Genomic DNA, 14066 nt, shown 5'->3' with positions numbered 1-14066 from the left:
AGGTATCAAGATGATCAGTATCTTACAGTGAAACTTGTGTCAAACCACTCCAGACAGCTTTACCAAGCAATGAAAAAGGTCCAGAAACTGAAGAGCCATGACACTCAGCTCAGGATATAAAGACTTAAACGGAGACGCCTGCAGAAACCACCACATCCTGAATCCAAGAGCTCAGGAAGTGCATCACAGCACATACACATCCGTGAGGCAGCTCAAGGTGCTTCTGCTATCCTTAAATGTCCCAAAGTCCTCTCAGGCTGACTGAGGGCTGTCATTGTCACCAGAAGGGCTGACTGACAGAAGGAGAACTTTACACCTGTCAGATGGCTCTGCTACTCCTGTCGAGGCAGCAATCACAGCTTACCAACATCTTCACAAACAAAACAGCTGATCAACCAGTTCTCTGGGAGCTTGCTTTCAGCTGCTCCTCTTAGGGGAAGCATGGGCCGTTTTGATAACCAAGTTCAACCTGCTCACAGTATGTTCAGAAGTATTACAAAATCTGGGACTGAGAACTTGAGATATCAAATTACAAAAAAGATCATAACCAGCAGTATTCCAGCTGACTCTTGTGTCAGGCTGAGTCATTGGCTTTTTCCTAGAAAGAGATCTGATGTCTACCTTTGCACAGATGCCTCATACACCCCGCTATCTCCAGCGACAGATTCATCAGACACTGCAGCTGACACACACGCCACCTTCAGTGCTGTCCCTCCAGCTGTATTTAAACCTATCAGAGAAGCACAGAGGAAAATAAAAAAGCAAGTGTTAATGAAAACAAAGTGTCTGGATCAGGAGCAGCTTTTTTTCTTATCCTGCCCTCAAACTGCACTTTTCCCCCCACCCTTTTGCCCCAACCATGTAGCACATTTCTGAAAATGGAGAGGACCATGATAGGGAGAGCTGAGCTCAACAAGTGCCCACTTACCCTAGCGAACACAAAGCCCCTGGACAACCAGAGGAACAGCCTATGTGGTGCTGGTGAGAGCAGGGCTTCATTGCACAGTCAATGCCCATTTCATATTTGGGTCCTGCAGTAACCGCAGTCTGAGGCTATGCATTGGTTGCATCAAGTGCATTGCAGCTGGCTACCCCTGGTACATCCATGGGGACAGGCACCTCACAGGCAACGTGAATTTTAGAAAGGCAGGGAGGGATCCATGACAAGAAGAAAAATGTACAGAAGCAGAAGTTCTAGTGAAATGATAAATATGAACCAATAAAAGAGCTCCTACTGGAAGTCACCCTAAAGCAGGCAATAGGCTTCCTGGTCTTTGCTACCCAGAGAGCAGCAGCTGGCAAATGCTTCTGACCAAGCTCTGGTCAAGTATGGATTATGTAGATGGGTATATTCTACCTGGATATAAGAGGCAGAATAGCAAAATCCCACCACCTGTCTACCCCTAAACCCAGAAGGTTAGCATGTAGAAGACAGGTTCAGGAAGATCAGGTTAACTAGTTCAACGTGGAGAAAAAAGAGAGACTCTAGGACTGAGAATAGCAGCCACACGAAGGAATGCAACGAAAAGGAGGTAAGGAAGAGAAAGCAAGGTAGCTAAAGCAAGGTGTTTTGCCCAGAGGTGTTATCTCATGTAGATGTCTTGTGCTACAAACCAAAGATACACCTGGGAAAATTCTGTAAATTCTGCACCTTTTCACATAAACCATCATATTTGTGCTGAGATAAGCTTCACTTCTACAGTCTGTAGAACTGTCTGCCAAGGTAGCTAATGACACAGGGGTATACTCAGCTCTTAGCTCCCTCTCGCTGTCAGGGCTTTGGGAGACATGCTCCAAGACTGAGGAGGTGCCACTTTGTCACACTGGGAGCAGCTGTAACCCCATAGCAGAAACAAGGCAATGTGTTCCTTCCCAAGGCTCTTTCATCTTTCCTGTACCTTTAGGAAAGCATGTCTCCAAAGCCATTTAAAGAAGTAAAAACAGCTTTGAGAAGGTATTGGTGCAAAATGGGTTTGATGGGTGGACCACTAGATGGATAAGGAACTGGCTTGATGGCCACACCCAAAGAGTGGCTGTCAATGGCTCCATGTCCCAGTGGAGGCCAGTGACAAGCGGTGTCCCTCAGGGATCAGTCCTGGGACCTGTCTTATTCAACATCTTTGTGGGGGACATGGACAGTGGCATTGAGTGCACCCTCAGCAAGTTTGCTGATGACACCAAGCTGTGTGGTGCAGCAGACACGCTGGAGGGAAGGGAGGCCATCCAGAGGGACCTTGACAGGCTGGAGAGGTGGGCACAAGCCAACCTCATGAAGTTCAATAAGAGCAAGTGCAGGGTCCTGCATCTGGGTCGAGGCAATCCCAGGCACAAATACAGGCTGGGCAGTGACTGGCTGGAAAGTAGCCCTGAGGAGAGAGACTTGGGGGTGCTGGTGGACAAAAAGCTCAACATGAGCTCTCAATGTGCTCTTGCAGCCCGCAAAGCCAATCAGATCCTGGGCTGCGTCAGGAGAAGTGTGGCTAGCAGGTCGAGGGAGGTGATCCTCCCCCTCTACTCAGCCCTGGTGAGGCCCCACCTGGAGTACTGTGTCCAATTCTGGAGCCCCTATTACAAGAGGGGTGTGGAGGTGCTGGAACGTGTCCAGAGAAGGGCCACAAGGATGATCAGAGGGCTGGAGCACCTCTCCTATGAGGACAGACTGAAGGAGTTGGGGCTGTTCAGTCTGCAGAAGAGAAGGCTCCGAGGTGACCTAATTGTGGCCTTCCAGTATCTGAAGGGGGCCTACAGGAAGGCTGGGGAAGGACTTCTCAGGATCTCAGGTAGTGATAGGACTAGGGGGAATGGAATGAAGCTGGAGGTGGGGAGATTCAGGCTGGATGTGAGGAGGAGGTTCTTCACCATGAGAGTGGTGAAACCCTGGAATGTGTTGTCCAGGGAGGTGGTCGAGGCCCCGTCCCTGGGGGTGTTTAAGAGCAGGCTGGATGAGGCTCTGTCCAGCCTGATCTAGTGTGGGGCGTCCCTGCCCATGGCAGGGGGGTTGGAACTAGATGATCCTTGTGGTCCCTTCCAACCCTGAATGAAACTATGAAACTATGAAAATGTGTGCAAGCTCCATCCAGGGAATAATATAAGGACTTGTTCTCCAATCAACAGTAGAGGGTGCTCCAGGTAGCACCAATTTATTGAGTGCACGTGTCCATCTGGTTTTTGACACTACTATTGAATGGTGGTTTTCTTCTTGGTGTTCCTATGGTAGAAATAAATGTCCAGACCTTTTCCCCATAGACCAAACCAGATGAATAAAAGTTAGCATTTCCAAGGCAGTATGTCAGTCATTAACTAAAATAAATGGCTCCATTTAACGTGGGCACTCACAGTTTAATCCATCCTCCCTCCTGATATGCACAAAGGCCTGGCCTCTGCTGCATTCCTGATCACAGCCTGTGCTGGAGGTATGTGCCAAAGCTATGTTTCTCCTTCCCTCAGTGCTGCTTGTACCTCCTGTTTCCATGGTTTTAATATGAAACTAATTTCTTCCCTGCTGGTTGGATTTCCAGATTATGTTGTTTGAGGTTTACTCACCAGTCCCAGAAATGCCACTCCAGGAATTCATTTGCATGAGGTCTGCTTACTGGGAAGGACACCACTGGTTGGGTTCCACATGTGTAACCTCTTTTCATCCTTTGATTATCAATGCCATCTTGTCATTTCAACTCAGAAAGCTTTCATTTTTGGCCCCTTCACCTGAGCACCTTGCAGCCAAGTGAGGCAAATACAGAGGGTGCACAAACCCCAGCATTTAAGTGGGTATCAGTTCATATAGCAGAATGATGGAGTGCAAACTCAAATGAAGAGGAATGGTTCCCTGAAAAGGTTCACTGTGCAGCCATCACGTTCCTTACTTCTTTTTGCAAAAGATTTGGAAGCTCAGCTCTGTGAGTCTCACACTCACTGAATCTGGCTAATTAACACAACATTTGGATTTTCTGTTTGAAGTCTTAAGTTTCTGAAGAGGTACCAGACTAAAAAGAAACTTTATGGAAAAGTTCAGAACCAACTCAACTCTCTTCTGTATTTCCAAGTACTGCAGATAACACTTCCTAAGTTTTTTCACCATTTTTTCCACCCATGTCAAGAACTAAATGTTTGTCCTTTACTTCCTGCCATCCTGCCTCCCATGGCCTCTTCTGGACACACCATGACCTGGATGTGGAGAGCCACCTCATGCACTGTTTTTATATCCACACCACTTCCTCAGAGAAAGCCAGACCCTGACAGATTCCAGGTTTTGCTTAGTTTCACCTAAATCATTCAGGCATCATTTGGGTGGGGGAGGAAACCTTATTTCAGCCTCAAAGGTAGCAGAGGTTCTGTTCTAAGAGAAACAACCCCCAAATCCCTCAGATATATGTTATTCAGCTCTACTTACAGGAACATGTGAGCATGCTTTGCCCATGAGGCCAAGTATTGACCACCCAGATCCAGTCACTGTGTTTCGGGTGTTACACCAACTCCCCACAAAATGCCTGAGGAGTAAAATCTCATCTCATTATTGCCCTGAAATAAACTACTTATAGTGATTATTTTGTCTGCTGACTGGCTAACAGCAATAATCACTTAATCTGCTTAACACCTGAGCTTTCACTTTAATGGCCTTGACAAATCTCAAGGAGCTAAAAAGGTTAAAACTAATTAGTGCCCAGTTCTAATAGGAATAATTAGCATTTCCTACTCAAATGTATAATAACCTCTTGCTTATAGAAAAATGGGGGCTCAAGAGGGAAGATCTATATTTGTGTCTTTGATTGTATTTCAAATAGTGCCAGCTTCCGTCAGGCAGAAGCGAAAGCAAGGTGCTAGTTCCCTGTATTCACATAGGCTGGTTTATAATCCGATGAACACCAAACCGCATTGCTTGTGCAAGTTTATATTGCCTCTAAAGCTTTTTCTTCAGTGCAATTACAAAGCCAGGCATTTCACTCATCTCTATTGGATTTAACCCAACTACTGTCACAAGGGCTTCAGGCAGGCCCTAGCACAAGTGCCCTGACTGTTGTCTGCTGCTTCCCACCCACCTCAGCCCAGCCATTGTCCTAACAAAGGATGAACCCTTCCCACCCACCAGTAAGCCATATGCATGTATGAGAACATCCACTATCTCCAAATGTCTTACTTTATCGTGCTCACAATCTAAACACGTTTTTGTTGCTAAGAGACCATCCCCCTCAAACCAGCAGAAATTCAAGACAGCCTTGACATGGCTGCTCAACTGAAGTTAATAAATTCATTGCTACTGATTTACTGGGAACCAGAGCAGGACATTGTGCTTCCTGAGGTGATGGGGAAGGGGTTTTATTACCATTTGTTAACTGTTAAGCTAAATGGCTTCCCCAGCTTTCCTCAAATGCATGCCCAAAAGTGTGTGTTAATGTGCCTCCCAGACCTAAAACACTAGTTGACATTCAGAATATTTTAGTGCTAAATTAAACCAGGACTCCCACCACAACCATTTATATTTGCACATGAAATCCCTGCAGTTTGTGTACACATGCATATAAGTAGACCAAAACCACACCGAGATTCTGTCCCCTGCAAGTCTCATCAGCTCAGCAGGATTTTCATGTACAAATTAAACCCCTTTGTCCCATGCAAGATGCAACACACAGTTAAACACTTTTCAACACAAAGACATCAAGATAACAGACAGCTTTTGAAATACTCCCTTCGCAATGTTTTAGAAGCAACAGTAAAAACAAATGCATGCATGTTAACATACCTTGACCTAGACGTTTATCTCCTGCTCTATGCTCTTCCAGTCTACTGTTGCCACTCCCACTGTTTAGGGTGAGTTCTGAGAGATTTGTACTTATCTCTGCATCATCAAAATCCATATGGCTTGAAAAGGCATCACCAGTTAGGAGTGGGTCTATCACCAGTGGAGAGCAAGGTGGAGATGGAGAAGAGAGAGACGACCTTGGAGATAGCGATGTCATGGATTTTGGAGTACCAGAGAACGATCTCAGAGCCTGTACACGACTGGTGGTATCTGCTTTGTGTGGTTTTGCCACTTCATTTTCGTGAATAGTGGTGATACAGCCTGAGGGTCGAAATCCTGTGGCTCCTTCTAGGAGCAAGTCCAGCTTGTTTTGATAGTCTGAGTCCAACTGCTCCAACTGCTCATAGTAGAGATCAGTGAAACTGGCTGAGGTGGATGAATCCTGGCTGGAGGTGGCAAGAGATCCTCTGCTAGATGCAAGAGAACCAGGGCTGCTGCTCGAGGAGAGGGAAAGCATGCTGGTGGACAGACTGAGGAAAAGAGAAAATCATCATACTGTATCTCCTAATTCTCAGCAAAATGCTGCAATGTCAACAGATCTCTAAGTCCATGCAGTACATTTTGCTTTGTTAGCTCAGGCCATATGCGTTAGTCCCCACAACAATCCAGAACCACAGACTAACCAGTGGAACAGTTGGGTCACTTTTCAGTCAAATTAAACAGCTCCTATACCTTTTTTTTTCACTCACCATATCAACCTACTAAGAATCCTTATTTAGTCCAAAACAACTCTAATGAATAGTTTCAAATAAATTAAAATTAATTACAGCATTCTCCTCCCACATCTATCTGGAAAAAAATTTCCAGTGGGTCCTGTTAATTTCCAAAGCAGACCACAAAACTAGCAAGGCTCATGCAAGACAATGAAGTTATTGCATTGAACTGTCTGACCATATGGAAATTTATTTCCATTTGTCTCAATCTCAGACCTGCAGCCAAAAGACAAGATCATAGCTGCCTGGAACTGGCCCTCAGAGATCACAACAGCCAGTAGTTACCAGGAAACTGGCAGGATTTACCTATGTGAAAGACTGCTACATGGAATTCAGGGCCAGCAGAACAAGGGAAAGAGTTGGGGCTGGGCTGTGAAAACACTTTGCACAAATTCTTTATCCCTAGAGGTCTGGGTTTAGAACATAACTGACAGCAAAATTAATTTTAAGCAGGTGCTGAAAAGAAGTCTGTCCAGATGAGAAAGTCCAGACACCACATCACACTGTTTTATGGTCACAAACTAAGATGCAGCAAATACTCCGTTACTGACTGCGACACAGACCATTCCCAGAAGTTCCATTTAAACCAACACTCCTGCTCCAGATATTTAATACCTTGCTCCTTACTAACTGTTTCAAGACACTCATCCCTCACTACAGATATGGATTAACCACTGAAAAATTTCTGCATATGTATAAAGTGGTTTAAGTTGCCCCACTGAAAAACAGTGAGGATGTCACTATGCCTAATAATCCCTTATTATTTATAGAGTAAACCCTAGAAGCTGCATTTGTATAATATGCCTATGACCTTATGAGGAAAAGGCAAGTATGCAGAATTTAGTAGAATTTTGGGCACAAAACATCTTCAGAATTTTTATGACAGATGTGGACTGTATCACATTAATACAAAAAATCTTTTGGGTGCAACATAACTGAAACATGCTGGATGTTTTTGGTTTTTAGGCAAGGACTAATAAATTTACAACTTTTCAGTGTATTTCACTATGAAAGGGTGTGTGTGTATGTTAATTAATCCTTTCCCTGTCAGCAAACTGGCCTCAACTTCATTTTGTGCATACCTTTGAATGCCAGACATTTTGCAATATGGGGTTATTAACAAATGCTTATTCTTTTGAAGGAGCATGCCAAGGACACTGGGCACATAGTCAGGAAGAAATTAGTTTCACATGCTTCTTGGTCACCTCAGAATATCCCTAATCAGCTAGATGACATGAAAATATGATGCATTTCCATCGCATAAGAGCATCACAGATAGCTATTCTCCACGGTGGCTTATTTACATGTCAGTCTTGCACTATGGTTTCTTTCCAGTCTTTTCGGTGTCATCTTCACAAAATGAAACAGAATCCAAGTGCAGCAGAGGCTACAAACAGAGTAAATTCAGTACACACTGACAAAAGAAACCTCGACCAAACAAAACTCCCACCGAACTCTCTTCCTAATCAAAAAGGTAAAACCAGAATGATTATCTGGCCTTACTGCCTGCAGTCATGCATTTGTCTGCAAACAGTAATCCTATGCTCTCCCAAAACTGCAGTCCAAACAACCAGACAACATTGTAACTGCAGAAACATTTTTATATACTCGACAAACTAGAGGAGATTCAGGGATATCTCAATATGTTGTCTACATTACAACCAACAGCACACTTGCAACTAATTTAGAGAGGCTGTGTCACGACATACACTAACATGTAGTTGCATTGCTAAGATTCATTTCACTTGCTGTGTGTGGTAAGCTGTCTTTAACATATTTCAATAGAATACTTCAGTATTTCAAATATTAGTAGGTTAACAGCAACAAAAAAAAAGGAAAAAGAAGTAGTATCTCAGATATCCTTAGTCATCTAAATGTTTCATGTTGCAAATAGAAGGGATTGTACAAATTCCTCCCGGTTAGAAGCACCACCACAAGGTGGGACGTAATCTTTGAGACTTAGGTCGGTAAGTGAGAAGACTTTTGAACCTCCCAGCTGGCAGATGAAATTGTTACCAGAGAAAGGCAGTTACACATTGTGCAGTTAAAGCACCTATGACTTCTGTCAAAGGTTACTTACCTTTTCAGCTGGGTGTGCAGCATGGCAACTAATCGTGTTGTTTCTTCCAGTTCTCGGACTAGCTGATTTCTTTTGCTACTCAACTTCAATCTAAGAGAAGGCAGAAGAAAAAGATGAGCTAAAGCAGCATTTTCTATGTAAAAACAGGAGTAGAGGAAAGGTGCTTTTTCTCCCCTTAAGAAATCCGACAAAAGTTAGTAAGAATACACAATAGGACAGAATTTAGTCAAGACATGTAGGTGTTTACCAACTTCCAATACATGGAACTAACATTCACAAAAAGCAAAGTAATTGCAGCTAGTACTACAAAAGTTAACGTTTCTAGGATCAGGCCTCAAAAATGCCCGGCAGATTTTGCTCACTACATTATTGCATTCTTTTACTACTGTGCTATTAAGCATAAATGCTTTCATTTGCTTTCAGTAAGGTCTAAGGATGACCAAGGTTTACACAATTTAGTTATTAACTATCTTGTTAAATCTTTACATGAATTATGGACTTCAGCAATATCTCAGTTTTATTTCACACCTGAACTAGTTTGAGACCAATACAAGTGCACTTGGGTACTCATACCCTAACTTAACAGGCCTCTGTACAGGAAATCCTTTGCCACAGCCAAGGTATTTCTTTGGCATACTAGAACAGGCACAGATTCCTAAAAATCACATATGAAAGTGTGAGACCAGAAACTTTTGTGGAACCACAGATTTTTTCCAGGCTGGTAAAAGTCCTGCAGTTGAAACACCTGAGATGCCAGTGAATGGTTTGGAAGATGTGTCATGTGAAGAATGGCTGAGGGAGCTGGAGAAGAGAAGGCTAAGTGGAAATCTTATTGCTCTCTACAGCTACTTGAAAGGAAGTTAGAGTGAGGTCTCTTCCCCCAAGTAACAAGTGACAGGATGAGAGAAAATGGGTTTAAGTTGTGCCAGGGGAGGTTTAGATTGGACATTAGAAAAACCTTCTTTACTAAGAGAGTGGTGAGGTGTTGGAACAGGTTGCCCAGGGAGGTGGTGGAATCACCGTCTGTGCTCCGGACACTGAGCACGTAGAAGAAATGCAAATATGCAGCCACCGAGAGAGTGAATGCAACATGCCTATTCCATACATATTAAAGAGACTGCAGCTAAAAGCAGCACTGCCATAGCCACCCACGCCAGTGCATCCAGATTGTAAAGCACTTGTAGGCAATGCCTAATGCTGTATTCATCCTCACGGCACATTCCCGCGAGATCATCCCCTGCTACACAACTGAAATTAGGGAGGATAGTTGGCATTTCTGCAGATAGTTTAGATTCATAGGATATGCGACGCAACTCCCACAGCCCTGTCAAATACCAGTTCCTACAGGAGTCACACACAAGGATGTTCAGAACAAACAAATTTTAAAAATTTAAAATTCCATCTGTTGACATTTACCAAGCTCCAGACTGCACAGGAACTGTAGGAGCTGCTGCAAGGTGCTGGCTGCATACAGAAACAGTATAGTATACTAACATGACACTGAGCTATTTGGAGCATTTATTCCATTCTCATAGAAGATCCATTTGGACGATAACAACCTTTCTCACATGGGGAGTAAGACTTGCAGGTGGTTTCTGTAGGACATGACTTCAGAAACCTTATAAGGAGAAAGTGTCCTGAAATCTGAGAGCACACCGATACCAGCATTCACTCAGGGGATGCCGCTGCTTGCTCTTGATTAGCTCTTGCCCAAGAAGCAAGACCTATCCTACCCCCAGTAACCTACCTCTCAGTTAGAGCTTTACTCTGAGTGTCTCTAGCAGCCTGAAGATCTTCCTCCAGGCGCCTTCTCTCCGTCTCCAGTTTTTCCACCTCTCCTCGAGTCCATTTTCTAGGACTAATAAATCGCATTTCTTTTAAGAGCTCCTCCTTCTCATTAATTAGTATCAGACGATCTCGCTCAGAGTCCAGCACGCCAGGCCAGGCCTCGCTGTCCAGCTTTGCCAGTTGTATTTTCAGGTTTGCTATTCTGCAAAAAAAACCCCAAAAAATGAGAAAAGGCACTTATTCCAGGAGAAGTGTCCGAGTTACTGCTCCAGACACACAAAGGTGCACCAGGACCAACAATATCTTGCCCTGAAGAAGGCTCTCAGTTCTGGGACAACTACCCTCAGTCTCACACCCTGTTTACCAGGGCACTGTCAAGTGACGGCACTGCTGGGAGGTTGAGATGTAAAAAGAGATTTGAACTTGGTCAAGTCTCTAGCTAACCTGCAGTGTCTACCAGTCAGGGAACAATGTAACAGAAATTCTGGATCTCTAAAGAAGCTGTCAGATGTACTATAAGGAGTTCCATACTCCTCACAGTACTTGGTGTGGAGAATATCATGTGTTAAATATTTGATCTGTAATCACTTTTATGGAAAAAAATGGATACTGTTCATATATGATTCAGATAAGCTGAGAGAGCAGTGGTTACTCAAAGTAATTAGATTTGCCTTTACAGTGAGGAACATAATTATATGCATACTGCTACTGGAAGAATCCAACTATTGATTCAATACAAAGCCTTTTGGACACACTACAGAGCTACGCGGCTACTGGTGCAGCATGCACCCGAGGATGCGCACAGTCGAAGAGGCAACACGATCCTACCTAAATCCAGAGCTGCTTTTTCGCATGAAAGTCTGCTGTCATTAGAGGCATCATTCCAGATTTCAAATCTGTATCACTAATTCTTCAGCACCATACCACATTATCTCAGGGAGGAAAGATGATTACTGAGAGCAACAGCAGTAGAGATCTAGAATTTAGCAAGAGCTTTGATTGACAGCAGGACACAGCTCACAGCAGGTAAGGAGGCTGCTCATGCCAACTATCTGCCCATTCCCAATTTGCCCACTATCTGAGCTGCTCTGTCAGCTTCACAAACGGTCAGCTTTGCAACACAACATACAGAGGGGATCAAAAAAGCCAGCAGGAGGCCAGGACAATCATAGTAGTGATCAATAGCACAGATAAAGTTTAGTAAGAGTTACCAAGGACTTGCATTTCTGGAACTCATATTGAAAATGGTTGAGAAGGGAGTAGGGAATTGGGAGGGCAGAATGTGCTGGGGTGGAGAAATTACAACATCTGCTGATTGACAGCTGCCTAAACGTGAGCCAGCAGTCTGCCCAGGTGGCCAAGAAGGCCAATGGCATCCTGGCCTGCATTAGGAATAGTGTGGCCAGCAGGAGCAGGGAAGTCATTGTGCCCCTGTACTCTGCTTTGGTTAGGCCGCACCTGAGTACTGTGTCCAGTTCTGGGCCCCTCAGTTTAAGAAGGACATCGAAACACTTGAGCGTGTCCAGAGAAGGGCAACCAGGCTGGGGAGAGGCCTTGAACACAAGCCCTATGAGGAGAGGCTGAGGGAGCTGGGATTGTTTAGCCTGGAGAAGAGGAGGCTCAGGGGTGACCTCATTGCCCTCTACAACTACCTGAAGGGTGGATGTAGCCAGGAAGGGGTTGGTCTCTTCTCCCAGGCAACCAGCACCAGAACAAGAGGACACAGTCTCAAGCTGTGCCAGGGGAAGTTTAGGCTTGAGGTGAGGAGAAAGTTCTTCACCGAGAGAGTCATTAGTCATTGGAATGTGCTGCCCAGGGAGGTGGTGGAGTCACCATCCCTGGAGGTGTTCAAGAGGAGATTGCATGTGACACTTGGTGCCATGGTCTAGTCATGAGGTCTGTGGTGACAGGTTGGACTTGATGATCCTCAAGGTCTCTTCCAATCTTGTCAATACTGTGATACTGTGATCTTAGAAGGCAAAAGGGCAGTAACTTGCAGTATAAGGCAAGATATTCGCAAAAATAATTAATCTGACTGAAGACCAGAGAGTCAAGGCACACAGGCCCCTTAACATGATTAACTCAGGTTAATTGCTCACTCAGGTGTAGCAAGTACATAAGAAATGGAAGTGAAATGCTCCACGTGTAAAATGAGTCCAATATTCATCTCCCTTTGAAAAGGGCTTTGAGATCTGATGGCAGAATTACTGGGCTTGAATTGGGCACAACAAATAGTTACAGCTATTAATTGGGATTCATCCCTTTCTAGAACCTGTTTTATGCTACAGAAGTGCACAGGATGCTGCAAACTCCTCCAGAAAACCACCACACATACAGGCACACAGCAAATTCAACACCAACTAGCAAAATCAAAGTGTGTGGAGCGCATAATAAGATGCGGATCTGGGCAGCAGCAGCTACACGACTGCAGAATGGCCTTGAAGAATAAAGCTTTGTCTTCCAAGCTCTGGAGGCCAACAGGAACTCAAGCCCCACGAGAGCCTGTGAAGACTCATACAGACTGACCTACCTCCCCCATCACAAGAGGTAAGACTAGAGATCACCTGTCTGAGGAGAAGGCTCACTTTCTGTAAACCCATTTCCCACAGCAGGTTGCTTAGTCTAATTAAAGTTCCATAATTGATAGATATTCAGCTCAACTATTTTTAGGTCTTCTTAGGAGCGGTTTTGTTTTTGAGTGCTTGATTAAGTGCAATACTGTGCTCCACAGAAGAATTAACAGTGGCATTAATTCATAATCCAAGAATTCCTCTGTGCATTTTGAAGGGATATGAGTTTAAGAGGATTGGTTGGCATTAATTTGATCACTTTTGGCATACATTTGCATGGATATGGCTTTTCCACTGGAATTTGTTCTCTATGCATTTCTGAGTCCAACAGCTTTGTTAAACTAACCTCGAGTTTTACACTTCATGAATGACCACTGTTTTCCCTCTTCTCAGTTAAAAGGAGGTTTATTTTTCAAATAAAACAGCACCATTACGAAAGAAATGCTTTGCAGACTGCCTGGTATTTGGCTGAAAACTCCAGCCCTTCAGCATTCACTGACAGAGCCTGAACTACCTCACTGCTGAGCCACGCTGGGTTTGCACTGCAAAGAAACCAGCAATACTGGGCTCTGGTCACGCTGCCCTTTTGAATGGCCACTGAGTTTGCAAGACTGAACAAAATACAGAACAGGAAACTCAAGCTTTATTTAACTGTTTTCTTTTAATCTAGAAAAGGCAGTAGGGTGACTTATGTATTGTCATAGAAGGTCTTTTATTCATGAGGGACAGGGGGTACGTACCTGTGACACAGGCATAACATGAAAATTTGTAGTCTCTTTGGAGATAGTTCAGAACACATGCACCTCCACAAAACTGTACATTAAGGTTTGTAGCCACAAACAGGAATTAATACTCCTGTATCAGATCAGCCTCTGTTCTTCAGAACCAAAAATAATACAAGTGGGAGGTGTGATCTAAAACCTGGCCAAATACCCACCATTGTTTCAATGTTGATGAATGTGACAGTAAAATATTCCATTTTAAGAGATTATAAAACCTGCTTTTACAATCCCTGAAGTCACACAAAACCCAGGAGGGAAGTTTAATTGTCAAAGGAACTAAAGCAGTGCACAGAGTGCAAGTGCCACATAACTGAGGTATTGCAATATGACTGAAAT

At 44.0% G+C, this 14066-nt stretch overlaps 1 protein-coding gene across 1 annotated transcript in view; it reads right to left on the bottom strand.

The window, feature by feature from the left end:
- The window catches only part of WWC1 (WW and C2 domain containing 1), a 70978-nt gene that overhangs the window by 13211 nt on the left and 43701 nt on the right, over window positions 1-14066 (bottom strand). The window contains exons 9-12 of the mRNA XM_068158446.1: window positions 10338-10580; window positions 8591-8680; window positions 5738-6267; window positions 622-730 (exon numbers count right to left, since the gene is read on the bottom strand). Of these exons, the coding sequence (XP_068014547.1) occupies window positions 622-730; window positions 5738-6267; window positions 8591-8680; window positions 10338-10580 (972 nt within the window). The remainder of the gene's footprint in view (window positions 1-621; window positions 731-5737; window positions 6268-8590; window positions 8681-10337; window positions 10581-14066) is intronic.

This window comes from Melanerpes formicivorus, unplaced genomic scaffold (genome assembly GCF_026170545.1).
Source record: "Melanerpes formicivorus ecotype bairdi unplaced genomic scaffold, bMelFor1.0.p_v2 SCAF_2, whole genome shotgun sequence".
NCBI lineage: Eukaryota > Metazoa > Chordata > Aves > Piciformes > Picidae > Melanerpes > Melanerpes formicivorus.
Note: the sequence above shows the minus strand (reverse complement) of the source record. Positions and strands in the feature narration are given on the sequence as shown.